General features: G+C 31.4%; 1 protein-coding gene across 2 annotated transcripts in view; it reads left to right on the top strand.

Moving 5' to 3' along the window:
• LOC124367673 (gametogenetin-binding protein 2-like) overlaps positions 1–14,620 on the top strand; it is a 35,412-nt gene that overhangs the window by 1,517 nt on the left and 19,275 nt on the right. For both annotated transcript variants that reach the window (XM_046824689.1, XM_046824687.1), the window contains exons 2-4: positions 5,669–5,859; positions 9,216–9,359; positions 11,674–11,886. In XM_046824689.1, the coding sequence (XP_046680645.1) occupies positions 5,669–5,859; positions 9,216–9,359; positions 11,674–11,886 (548 nt within the window). The remainder of the gene's footprint in view (positions 1–5,668; positions 5,860–9,215; positions 9,360–11,673; positions 11,887–14,620) is intronic.

The following is a 14,620-nucleotide window of genomic DNA, read 5'->3' as shown; positions in this document are numbered from 1 at the left end:
CTAGCCTAATTAATTATGAATGAGAACGAACAATTGAATGAGAATAAGTTAGGTTTGTTTAAAATTTTTTCCAGAAAACAAGTCTACATTTCTATTTTGATAAATATATATTATTTACTTCAATCTGGTATTTTATTCCCTTCCTCTCCCCCCACCACGTACCATCCAGCTCACTCCACTACATAACTGGTTTCTCAGTGACGTAACACCAGACAAGCGTTACTAGAACTCCGTTCCTAGCCTCTCTGCTTGCACATAATAGCCTCGGCTGTTACTCAGTAACCGTTACTGAGTAACCTAATACCAGAAAGACGTTACGAGAACACCAAATCATTCAGCCCACCTGTTACTAAAATAACAGTGTGTTACTGTTAAATGTTATCCTAGAAATAGGTTACCACTGAATAACGATGCTACCAATACTAATACGTGATATACCACCCATCTCTAATTTTAACTCAGATCATGGATGGTCTGGCTTGGAAAAGCACTGATCAGAAAATGCCCCTGGCCATCAGTGTGGGTTTTGGTGTCCGTACATCTACTGAAAAAGGCTAAAATCCCATGAGTTAGTACCTTAAATTCAAAATCTGATTTTAATGGGTTTTTTTTTTTTTTTTTTTTTTTTTTTTTTGTTCTCTTAGGACAAGAAGCTTTTTAATGGCTTGTAAGTGTTTATAATGGCTAAATTTAATTTTTTCTATCAAGCCAATAAGTTAAATAGTATATATGGCCCTAGTGCCTTCGAGACGTCTGTATTTGTCTCAAATAATAATAAAAGCGGTCACGGTAATACAACTCAATAGTAAAAAATTATGTTGATATATCCCTAGCACAAATAGTAACTTAGATACTAGGTTCAAGGTTTATATTGTTTGATTCACAACTACAGTACATTTAAGCGGCCACAAATACAATTAGATTATGATTATCGATTTTAAATATCAATACTATCGAATTTGACATTTGGCTTATAGACATTCATAAATAATCATTGCTAGCTTTCTTTATTTAGACTAGTGATGTCATTACCAGCTGTTGTTATTTCGTTTATGTAGGAGAAGACTAGTGACATCGACAACTGAGCAATGTTCTAAATGGTTACAAGATAATGAACTTGCTCCTTTAAATCCCAATTGTCCACCTTTATTGACCAGATGAAAACTACAATTAAAGGTGGAAATCAAGTAGTGTTTCGTTGTAAGAAAAGTAAGAACAAACACAATGTATCTAAAAATAATGATCTTGAGAAAACTTGTTTTGAACATTCTAAATTTTATATTATGAATATAATGAAAAATCGTGTGCTATTTTAGTTGAAATCAGACAAACAATTAATTTTTTATTAATGAATGTACTTTTGACGGCATCGTTACCTGCAGAAATACTATTTCAGACTGGCTAAAGCAATCATAAGTACTAGCTGCTCAAACGTCGTTTAAATAAAGTGTAGTTATTGTATGTAATCTGAAACAAATACATTTACTTTGGGATTATACCGACCACACCAGTATGAAGAACACAAAAATATAAATTTATAGAAACAAACATGATAGAACGAAAAAACAACTCTTTAATTACAAAATTACTAACTTACAAGCATTTCCAGGTATTGTGATCGGTATTGTTGTCGCTGTTATCTTATCTTTCTCGAGAATCCCGATTACGGCAGGCCGCGCAGCATCACATGATTTGCACGGTACATAATTGCCTTTCCATTCCAATTCAATTTATATTTCTGATCAGACCCTCTAGAATTTGATATTTTACTGATAGGTACTATCTCGAGGGATGTTTTTCTCTTGTTGACATCAGCGCGGGCTTTGGTACTGCCAAAGCCCGCACTGATGGCCGGAGGCCCTCGCATTTTGGGTGGCGGAGTGTGATCAAGAATAAAAACAAGTTTTGAGTGTTTTTTCAATAAAGAGTTTAGTTTTAGTTTGGTAATGTTTGTTTTTATTGAATTTTTGTGTTTGGAGAAATGTAGAGGTAAAACACAGAAGTACAACAAAGCGATGCACCAGCTGAACGGGCGGCGAGACTCTGCAATCACGTTATCTACTAGACCGCTCAACTTTGACCTCTATCTAAGGATGGGGAGGGGTTTGCGATAAGACAATTCCAGTTTTATATTGACGAAATATTGTTCTACGCTAATCTAGTAATCAGTAGAAGCAAAATGTCAAATAACGATTCATGTCTGGGTGTGGTCGGTATAATCCCAAAGTACCCAAATACATTAATTTTACATATAAAAGTATAGCTTCACTGTAATACGATTTTAAAAGCCTAAAACTTAATTCAGTTCCACATTATCACTCAAAATTAGTTCAAAGTAAAATCGTGTTTAGAAATAAATTCAAAATTAAATAATGTATTTCGTTATTGACTAATGGCGGCAAGAATAGTGATGTAGTGTCTTCTTTGTTTCACAAGCAGTCACATTTATCCTTGAAAATACATGAAGTAAGTAAATGTTATGTTTTGTTGGAATTATATAAATTTATATATTATATTATAATTTGTAAATTATATTAATAAAAGATATATAAAAAAATAGTGAAACCATATTGTTCCTTAAAATATCTATTACGTTACTTGTTCCGACATTTTGCTTTTAGTCTTTTGGGTGGTGATGAATGTCGATAATTCAAATCATCCGATTGTGTTGGTGGCCGCCTAATGTACTGCAGCCGGATTCAATTTTAGGTTATTTTGTATGTGCTCGATAGCTTATATAGTGTTATGTGGTTAGTTCGGCATCAGTAATAGTTCTATTTACCAGTGCTTGTGGTTAATGACATTCATTACAACATGTTCAATTGTAATACTTAACTTGGATAGTTAAATTGCAGTGTGATATTTTGAATTATTTCATACATTCCTGTAGGAATTTAGCTTACGAGATTCATGTTAGTAACTTATTATGAAATTGTTCCCTTATAGAAAGTAATGTAAGGGTTAAGGAGTTAAAAACAACAAATAGGTTAACGTTGTAGAACATTAAAGTGGAACTTTCTTCCTTTTCATGCAGGATTCTAGAAAGCTATGCTTAGGTGAATTTACAATGTTTATTTGTTTGCCATGTCAATTGTTTTCTAGCTTGCAGTAATGGTTGGAGGCATTCGTGATCAGACCCTCGAGAATTTGATATTTTAGTGATAGCCTAGGTATAATAAAATAGTTAGTTCTCTTTCCATTTGTCGTCATCAGTGTAGACATCACCAAAATCAACCATCATTTACATACAAACAGAATGTGTAGATGAAATTATCAGTGTCAAAAGATGGCAAAAATAAATAATAATTAAACCAAATGACAAGATTTGAACATATATCATAAAATATTAACTATAATAATAATAGTCACATTCACATAACCTTGTTGTCAGCGCCATGTAGCCAACTCCTTATAGGGAACAGGTATATAGTACGATAAATGGACCCGGTTTTTTTATATCAAAATTATCAAACTAAATCTAATTGAATAATCATTCCGATCAACAAATCAACAGTAATTAATTTGAACAATAACTAAATCACCTGCACCAACTGTAGGCCTAACACAATTTGTTCTAAAAGTGATTTCTTTAAAATAATAAATAAGGATATTTAACTTTGGGCAGGTAAATAAAATTACATTTAAAGGTGAACTGTGTGTTTCTTGGTTTTAAGATGTTTATTATGGTATGCTGTCTTTATTATGATATTTTCCTATCACCTGTTGTCATATTATTGTTTGATTAATGGTTATGGTGCCTTTATTATTTTTGACATTATGTAATTGTTTAAACTATTTCTATTAATTTAAACATGTGCCAATACTTTAGTATTTTAGAAACATTGACAGTTCTGTTATTCAATATGTAAAGTATCGATGTTTGTAATAAGTTATATAAACCTTATAATTTAACCAGGCTTATAGTATTCTGCCTGGAACAGGCTTGGATATATTAACCCTAGAAGTAGAATTCAAATTAACTGTAGTAGCAGTGTTTTATAGTATCCAGTAATGAAATTTTCTTCATTTTATTTAATTACAAGCAATGCTCCAAATGTAATATATTACACATAACTTACCCAAATTTTTCTCTCAAAGATGTATAACATTTTTCTTGATTTATTATTTTTACTTTCAACATGATTTTTTAATTTGCTGACTGTTGCGCTGTGTACAATAAACTGATGTAACAATGTGTACAAAAAACTGATGTAACACTGCCTCTGCATTCTGTTGAAGAACTGTGTTACTAACAACACAATAGGCATAAAATTACTGATTGTGTAATATGGTAAAATTAAAAACATCAGCTTTATATGACTGCATTCTTTGAGAGTTTAATTTTGATAATATTTTTTATTTTTATATTGAATATATTTCTACATGTCAATTCTGTCTGTATAATCTGTTCAAAAAAAGTCACATCTACAATGCTGATTGTTTATATTACCTGTTTTTAAAGCTGAACTGTGGCTTCCATTAAATGTATATTGAATTCTTTTCCATATGTTATTGTGTTAAATATATATTAACATAAATATCTAAAATTTATAATTCTGTATATTTATTTTTGAAAGAATTTGCTTTCTAATTCAGAAACGCAATTTAAAGAGTTAAAATGAATAAATATCAGACATTTTAAAAGATCGATTTGAACATAGTAAAGGCGTAGAGTACGATAAGAGGGCCTGGCCCGTTCATTTATATTGAAATTATCAAACTATATTTAATTATTAAACACATTGATATAATCAACCAATATTAATTAATCTGAACAATAAATAAATCACCTGTACCAACTGTATACACATTTTTATATTTAAATACAAATTGATCTTTAAGTATCTTCTTTTAAATAAAAAATATAGTTAACTTTCAAAAACTAAACAAAGTAAAACTTAAAGATGATTTACTGGGTTTTTCTCGGTTTCAAGATGTTTGTTTTGTTGTTACATTTTCTTTATTATTTAAATGACATTTTTCATAACCTGTCTTAATTTTATCGTTTGATTAATGGTTATGGTTCCTTAAGTAATTATGACATAACGATTGTTTTAACTATTTCTATTAATTTGAAACATGTGACTTTCATTTAATATTTTAGATACATTGATATCGATTGATAATTCTGTTATTCGATATTTAAAGTATCGATGATTGTAATAAGCGAGATAAAAACCAGGTCCGCTTATTGTACTCTGCCCTAGTAAAGTTATCTCAAGTTAAATGTTCAACTTTAGAGAGTTCTGAAAATGTACCCCTCTTTTGATGTACGATGTCATTATTAAATTGATAGGTTTAATTTTGGATTTTTGATTAGGTATACTAGATAATCATAAATCCTCCTTGCTGATTATTTAAGTATTGAAAATAAACAAAATGAAGCTAGGAGGAAAATATAATTGCCTGGTATTTGCAATAAATTATAAAATAATGAAAACAAATTTAATTTACGTTTATTTTAATTGTGTTCCTTATTATATCCATTTCACTGTTGTACTTAGAATATTTTTATCTATATTTTAGTGTAAAATGTCTTACATGTTAGTTAAAAGTTGGTTTTGTAAGTTGTGTCATAACCTCTTCTTCATTTAAAAACTGTTATTCCCATCTCCTCTGCATGTTTTTAGTATTTTACAACACAATTTCTTGCAATTTGTTTTTTCAGATGGTGATGGATTTAAACAGCATGGGGTTTTTGAATGACAATCCTATTGTGAAAGGCAAGGAGTTGGATGAGTTCACAACAAAGTACAAAGTACTTTCTCCTGAAGAGGTCAAATTTGCTTTTCAAGTCAACCGTAAAGACTTGTTGAATATTCTGAGTCAAACAATTCCTTGTGTTGGATGCCGTAGGAGGTAAAATTATTAATTAATAATGCAATATTATAAGTAGTATTTTATTTATTCTGGTTATGTTTGTATTTTTGTTTATGAAAAGAAATATGTTAATAAGATATTAAACAGTGGGTGCATTATCAAAATTTATATGAAATTTCATTAAAAACTGTGTTTTTACCACAGATTTAGAAGCATAACAGAACAAATTCAATACTAGCTTTTTCAAAGAATATATAATAATATTGTCTCTTTCCATTGAGTACTTTGAAATAAATTTAAAAGAATAAAAGCTAATTAGAAGTGTAAGCATACTTGTATCATGTATAGGGGGATCTTATTGTTTAAAATCATGTAAGAGAATATCTTGTTTCATTCAAAAGGTCGGACTAATCTTTCTGATTGTAAAAGGTCCATTAAAAATTTGATAAACATATTTGAAGTTCAATATAGAAAGTTGATTGTGATAAGTTGTATGAAAATAATGGCAAACACATTTTAAATTTGTTTAGGAGAAATCTTTATTAATTGATTCAATATATTAACCCTAGAAGTGTGGAACCAGCATATTTTATGTCGGTTGTAATTTATGTGTGTTGTGCGGAACCAGCATATTGTATGTCGGTTCAGTTTTTCATTAAAAATAATTATTTATCTTTAAACAATCACCATGTTTTTGGTATCATTGAAATTGTGAGATTCCACTCTACAATTTTCATACAAACGTTTTTTTTCTAACATCAATATTACGGTCGTGGTGAAATGTTTTCTGAAGAAGTCATCATTTGAGTTGAATTTCGCGGGTGGCCGGGTCAAAGAAATACGTCATTTTCAACCAATCACAGCAAGTTATGTAGTGCCTGCAAACAGTGCTGTCATATGTCAATAGACGCGGAATTAAATATTCTTTCTTCTAGTGCAAACAGAAAGTCATTAGAATCAATAGTTGATTTACTATGAATATTCTAAAAAGGGACAATTCTAAAGTTGTAAACCAGCATATTTTATGCTGGTTAGTATAATAACATTCACACAGTTATTTATTGTCAATAAAGAAAATAAAAAAAACAGTGTAAAGTGAAAGAAACGATCTACCGGTACAATCTTTCAGCGGTAAATTTAGTTCAGTAGGTTTCCGGCAGTGCGAATCAAAAGTGATGAATCACGGCGTCGCATCAAGACCAACCCAACCCATCCCTGTTGGCCATTGTTGACCATTTTATTTCACCACGAGCTTATTTTTTTACCGATTTTCATAATTTAGGTCTCTATTTTTTCAGGTTCAAATACTCTACTGCATAAATGCATATGAAATGACAAAAACATTATAAAACAATGTTATTTTGAACTATGATATCTATTGTTTATATATTGTCAAAAATTTTACAATGCAAGGTTTTACAATATTTGACGCACAACATTTATTTTTTACTCAATTTAAATAATTATTGAGTGTATTTCTTTCAAACATTATGTGCTAATATAATATAACAAATAAAAAAATTAAAAAAATATTTTCATATTTTTCTTACATTGCAAACCAGATTATTTTTTAAGTAGTTAATTCTTCAACGTGCGACTGTTAACAAAAATGTCATAACTCAGTTCCTCTCAAAGTATTTGAACATATCTTATATTTTATTTTAACCAAACAAACATACTTACTAAGGGTATATTCAAAAATTACATAAACATAAAGTATAAAGGAAAATTTGTAGCTTGTTTCTGAATTTTGTTACAAAATATTTTCATTTTTCAAAAGATTTTTTTTTTTGTAAGCTTGTAATAAAATAACAGTTTATTTTGTTGTTGTTTACTTTTAGTGTTTTCAAATAGCATGTATAATTTACAATAGAAAACTGTTTTTCATATAAATATATAGTCACATTTGGAGGTAAAAAAAATTAAAAACCCAAACCCTTGTACATTTTTTTACATTTTCGCTTTTGTAAAAAAAAATGGCAAAATTACAATTTTTGTTTAATAGAAATTTTTAATATATTTTCTAATTTGGCATAAAATTCTCTACATTTTATACATTTAACATTTTGACCTTACTGTAATATTTCAATACCTTACAGAGGTCCAAACTTGAAATTTTCATATAAAAACTTTTTGCAATTTCTCACTATTTTCATGAAAATATATACTAAACCAAACAATATCAAAACGTTTATTCCTATTTCAAATAGTACAACTTCTGAGAAGAAAAACGATATATAACATTATATTATGTTTTCTTGATATTAAGTATTTTTTACGAATTTTTTAAAAAACCCTTGCAACACGTCAAAAATTGACTGACGTTTTATCTTTGGTAACATGGACACACTTCTAGGGTTAAATTGTGTATATTTTTTAACAAAATAAAAATCTATTTTCATCTAGTACTAAACAAAATAGGTAGGCCCTACCAAATTTAATATTATTGACCTATTGATTTTGGTTTTTGTTGTTTGCACACATTAACCTCTCAACATAAGAATATTATTGCAAGTGTACCTACTGCAAGCTGCAGGAATGAGTCTGCCAACTATCACTGGTTCAGTCATCATTGATCAGCTACCCAATCATTATTACTAGCCATTTTTGCATGTTTTAAAGTAAAAAAAAAAAAACAAACTTTCTAGAACTATAGCTATATAACGTGGCACTAAACTAGTACGCATTAAGCGGAAAAGCGGTCGTTTTATGTATATAAGTATTATTTGGTCGTCGTAGTGGGGCTATAAACAGGTTTAATAGTTGTTCATTGAATAATATATGTTTGACATATCCGTTTTTGTAGTACAGTAGGATTTCAGTTGGATTTTTACCAAGTCTGATTTGATATCTTTTGGAGAAGGTAAGCTATAACAAGCAATGCTAAGAAAGGCGTGTTTGCGTCAGACATGTTGCACAGCAATGACAGAATGAGCCGAGGGCTGAGAGGCAGGAGAAACATTATTGTCTAGAATTAGCGGTGAATAAGCGGCATCATGTGGTACCGCCCTGCCGCTCACGTCTGTCGTGAGTGTTCCCCATGTACAACACAAACATTAAACTTTAAGTCGCCACTCAATCCAACGTTCATCGCCCACCGCTTACCACTCGTATCGTGGCTGAGACCTTATAGAAATGTCTCTACCTAGTGAGAGAGAGAGACATAGTTGCTTATGCAGTAAACGCAAAACTATGGTTAGAAAATTATCATATTTTGGTAAACAAAGAAACTAAAATATTTGTATTGGCTGATTGTCGAGATGGTAACTGTAATTTAAATATTAAGTTAATGTTTCTTACTATAATTGGAAGTAAAATACTTATTTGCTTGATTAGAATCACAATTGAAAGATTTATGTCAGCTCACCGAATTGAACAAATGTTGTTCTGTTCAGTGTGGAGAGATTGTTCTATCAATTGATGAAAACGGGGCACCCGGCATTGGATCCTTTGGTGATACTGAAGGAGGGGTACTTGACACTGCAAGACGATCACCTTGGGTGGCCTCACCTGCTGTGCACACTGCTACATGGTCACAGGTAAGATTCAGTTCTGTGTTTTCTGCAAAAGATAACCGAATTTTTTCAATAATTTTTAACCTTTGAACAAGGGCAATTGTCCTCTTGGGTCGCCCGGACCACTTTTAATGGCCCTCGGTGTGCCCACCCCAATTTTAGTTGAACAGTGCTGCAATCTCTCGGTCAAATTCATTCGGGTGTATTCATTTTTCTCTATTTGCAGCACCTACCATAGTTAACATTGTTTAGAGTTGTTTTTCTATCCAAGTGTCGGTGCCATTAGAGTTTTTCTATAGTGTATCCTCTCAGTTTATTAAAACTAAAATATTTTAGTGCATTTGGTGTAGGTAATCCTTCTAAATATGGAAACAAGATTATATTCTGTTGATATTAGAGACCTAATTGAAACTTAACCCTTTGAGTGCCACGGGTATTTTCCGAAGGCGTATGCATAAAGTGCCACGCTGTTTTTCGCATATTTGTAAGCTTTTGGGAAAAAAAGCTGTTGTAAAATAACTACCAAACAGATTTCCATCATTTTGTTGTTGTTTTTTTTCTTATTAAATGCAGAATACGATACATATCGTTACAAATAAAATTTGATTTATAAAAATATAAAACTTTCAATATTTATAAAAAAAGTTTTTTTACTTTTGTATAAAAAGTTAAGTTTCGACCTAATTTGTGTTTATACGGTATTTTTAAGATTTTTTTTATTTATACCATGATAAAGGCCATATGTTTCTAAATAAAATCCATGTGTAATATCTTATTCTAGAATTTTAAAAACATGGCATTATATGTATTAACATAATGCTGCCCGGTACTGACATTTTATAAACTGTACTTCATTTGTCAGAGTTTAGAAATTACTTAGTAATGATGTAGTTTTCCCAATATATCTAATAAAACATTAATAAAACACAAATAAATATGATTAGTAAATTTAGAAACAAATACTTGCTAACATATTTACATAAAAGTTTACATTTACTAAATAATAACCCTAATAATATTTACACTGAAAATTCACGTTTTTCGCTTGAACACAACTCAAATCATACATTACTTTTGTAAAGAAATACAGTAAAATACTGTATAAGTTACTATTTTATTTTGTATTTACTCAAATGCTTGGTTATCGGCACATAAACAACAAGAAAGGCCGTTACGCAACACGGTACTACTCGTCCGCTACGTCGCGTGACTGGAAGACAGAATCATCGTACAGGTACTTATCACAGCCCACTATTTTTGGACGAGTTTTCCTTATCAGAGATCAAAATAAACTTCATTATACGTTCCTTCTTCCATAATGAATCGAAAAATACTCGATGAGTCATACTTCCTATCTCCAAATCGTCTCCTAATATACACACGAATGGCCTGACATTTTCGAATAATGAAACGTTGTTCTTATAGTTTTTGATTTAATTGATTGTCGTAATAACTTGTAAATTCCAAAATAGGTTAAATAAAGTCAGTTGTTTTTAATACTGTAATTTATTTTGTCCCCGATAAGGAAAACTCGACCAAAAATAGTGGCTTCTTGATAAGTACCCAAACAACATAAGTTTCACAGATAAAATAGTAGAGAAACAACATAAAACTCGTATTTATTGATAGTTTGGAACCTATTGAATACAGCTGTCTGATTATTTGGCCAAAATAATCTTGTACTATATAAAATATTATCGAAATACGAAACGTCAAAATTGGCGACGCTGGCACTTTATGCACTTTTCGTACCGTCAAAATTAGCGACGCTGTGGCACTCAAAGGGTTAAGATACTTTTAAAATAGGTCGGACCTATAATTTAAATTACATACTACTTGTTACGTTTAAAAGCAAAAAATAAATAACCAATCAAAAAGATTTAAAGCTAATAAACTTTGAAAATTGTTGGAAAATTGCATTTAATCTCGGTTATTTGAAGGGTTGAAGATAAAATACTGCCATTTAAATACGAGTTGAAGTTACGTACACGGTTATGCCAGCATCAAGTGGTGATGCAAAACTTAGCTGGCCACTAGCTGTGGCTCACCAATCTGGAAGGACAACTTCGAAAATCATAAGAAATTTTATAGTTAGCCACCATATTGGAAAATTCGGTCAAATTTAAAAATTATAATATTGTTACAAAAAGATAGGTGAAGACTCATTTAAACTTGCTTTAAATCTAGTTATTTTTATAAGATACTAATGGTGGCACAGGTAGAATGGACACCCTGGATAGTAAAACTGTTATTTATACTCTATGAATACAAATATAATGTATAAGTTTTTAGTTTTGAATATATGAACATTTAGTTTGAAGCTTGTGGACTGTTTCAGTGCCCGCCTGAACGACCTGGTAGACAGCCAGTTGCGCTCCAAGAAGTCACGTCGCTGCGTGTTGCACTCCCTGGACTCCCAGCGGACCCGCGTGTTATCCACAGCCTGGCGTGATGTCTGGTCAGTGATGAGGCCTCAGTGTAGGGATGAGGTGGTTCTCATAGATGCTTCCGCACTCATGGCTACGCTTGAGAATTACCTCCGGAAACACAGGTAGGCCTATGGAACATGTCTTGTACGAGGAAACCATTAATTAAAAGTATTAAGTTTGTTTTGTGTTTCATCAAAATTGAAACGTAATTGCTTTGTGTTATGTAACATATTGAAATTTTATATAGTTTCTTGACTTAAATTTTAGATTTATATCAGGTGTAAACCCTCCATGTGTCCATCATATGTTTTGTGAAATACTCACCTGTTTTGGGAGGTTTTTCAGGATCTCCTAGTAAAGTTGATAAAAAATACTAATATCAATAATAACTAATATATGAAGTGTTCTAAATAATTTTGTATGCACAAAATATTTTGGTACTTTGGTTACATATCCACTAGTTTTCATACTCAAAGTGTGATAAAACATGTTTTTAACGGTTATATGTTTAATGCTAATCAGCTTTCGACTTTGCATAGAAGGGCAGCAATCATTAATTCTGAGTGGCCAGCCTAGATAGGCCTCTCTGATCCATACCTAAACCTTCTGGAGAATCATGCACTATCTTTGAGCTTCATGTTGCATATTTTCATGCAACATAAGTTTCATGCAATATTTCAAGTCTATAACCAAATTAGTTGTGATATCCTGTAGACAGACAAAGAGAAGATGAGGTTGCCAGTCCCCTAAGTAATAGGCTTTATTAATGCTCAGCCAGTAAATTTGTCTTGTTATTTATTAATCACGAAATGCTAGTACATAAATATAGTAGTTTATATATTTTTGATACATATATTTAGTGTTTAACAAATAATGAAATATTTTACTAACTAGTTGAACATTAAGTTTAGAATTAGTCAATTAAAATGCTAAGTTGTTAACCCTCTAAGTGGCGGTAATATGTTGCTGGAATGGCGGGCTATTTTTCAGAGTCAAGCAGGACTATCTTATTTAGGAGTCTAATTTAAAAATAAAATGCAAATTCTAATATGAGCAATGCTTGTTATATATCAATCTTTTCGTAATAAACTACAAAATAACATAGTATAGTTATTTTTTACATACCTTAACCTTTTTTTATGATATCCACACAAATGTTCGAAAAAAACTTTTTTTTCTCCACCAAACTTTTCATTTTTACGTTCTGTAACTTTAAAAATGTCATTCCTAGGAGATTATGTGAAATGCAACCTTTATTCACAATTTAATTCTAAACAAAAAACCTTCAATAATATTTTTTCTATTTACAACACTGAAAAAGTTATATGGGAAAAACTGAATCTAGAAAAAACACTTTTTCTAGTCAGAATCGCTAGAAGTTGCTTGCCTTTTCCTCCCTGTTGTGTAAGGCCTATAAAAGTGCTGTAGTTTAGGGTAACAAAGAGGGTGAATACCGCAGTTACACCCTGGACACCAATAAACGCTTCTTTTTCTTTTCACATTAGGGTCTTTCGCACTAATGATGCACACTCTTTGATTTTTCCCATCTAAATGGGCAATTTCATGGGCGCTTTGACTTTCATGAGCCACAGTGAAGGAGTTGTATCATTGGAAAAACCAGTTCTTGTCCTTGTATCATTGGAAACTATACTATCAACAAAATCATCCCTTGCCATGGGTTTATCTGAATTTTTGGAGTATAGGATGTAAGCATTGAATACTGCAGTGTCAGATAGGTTGTACACTATTTTTCAACCTATTTTTCAGTTAAAAAAAAAAAAAAAAAAAAAAAAAAAAAAAAAAAAAAAAAAAAAAAAAAAAACAGACCGCGGGAGAAAACTTAGGATTATTGATACTTTGGGATTATACCGACCACACCAGTATGAAGAACACTAAAAATATAAATTTATAGAAACAAACATGATAGAACGAAAAAACAACTCTTTAATTAAAAAATTACAAACTTACAAGCATTTCCAGGTATTGTAATCGGTATTGTTGTCTCTGTTATCTTATCTTTCTCGAGAATCCCGATTACGGCAGGCCGCGCGGCATAAGATGATTTGCACGGTACATAATTGCCTTTCCATTACAATTCAATTTATATTTCTGATCAGCCCCTCTAGAATTTGATATTTTACTGATAGGAACTATCTCGAGGGATGTATTTCTTTCGTTGACATCAGCGCGGGGCTGCCGAAGCCCGCGCTGATGGCCGGAGGCACTCGCAATTTGGGTGGCGGAATGTGATCAAGAATAAAAACAAGTTTTGAGTGTCTTTTCAATAAAGAGTTTAGTTTTAGTTTGGTAATGTTTGTTTTTGTTGAATTTTTGTTTTTGGAGAAATGTAGAGGTAAAACACGGAAGTACAACAAAGCGACGCGACTCTGCAATCACGTTATCTACTAGACCGCTCGACTTTGACCTCTGTCTGAGGATGGGGAGGGGTTTGCGATAAGACAACTCCTGTTTTATATTGACGAAATATTGTTTTACGCTAATCTAGTAATCAGTAGAAGCAAAATGTCAAATAACGATTCATATCTGGGTGTGGTCGGTATAATCCCAAAGTACCGGTTTATTTCAGTTAGTACCATTGATTATTTCATCGTGATGTTGATGATACTATATGAAATGTATTTGAAATTTAGTGGTGAACGCAACTGTGCAAACTAGGCGTAAAAATAATTATCGGTTGCCTAGCAATAAGCGGCAATGTGAAGCGACTTCTAAGACGTCGCTTGCCACGTCACGGCGGCGTAAATAGAACGTCTCAGACGTCGCTTGCCACTTAGAGGGTTAAGTGATGACAAAAAATAACAAAAAGCTTGCATTGAGAGTACAACACACACATGA

Source organism: Homalodisca vitripennis, chromosome 8, assembly GCF_021130785.1.
Source record: "Homalodisca vitripennis isolate AUS2020 chromosome 8, UT_GWSS_2.1, whole genome shotgun sequence".
NCBI lineage: Eukaryota > Metazoa > Arthropoda > Insecta > Hemiptera > Cicadellidae > Homalodisca > Homalodisca vitripennis.
This window is presented reverse-complemented; position numbering and strand designations above follow the sequence as displayed.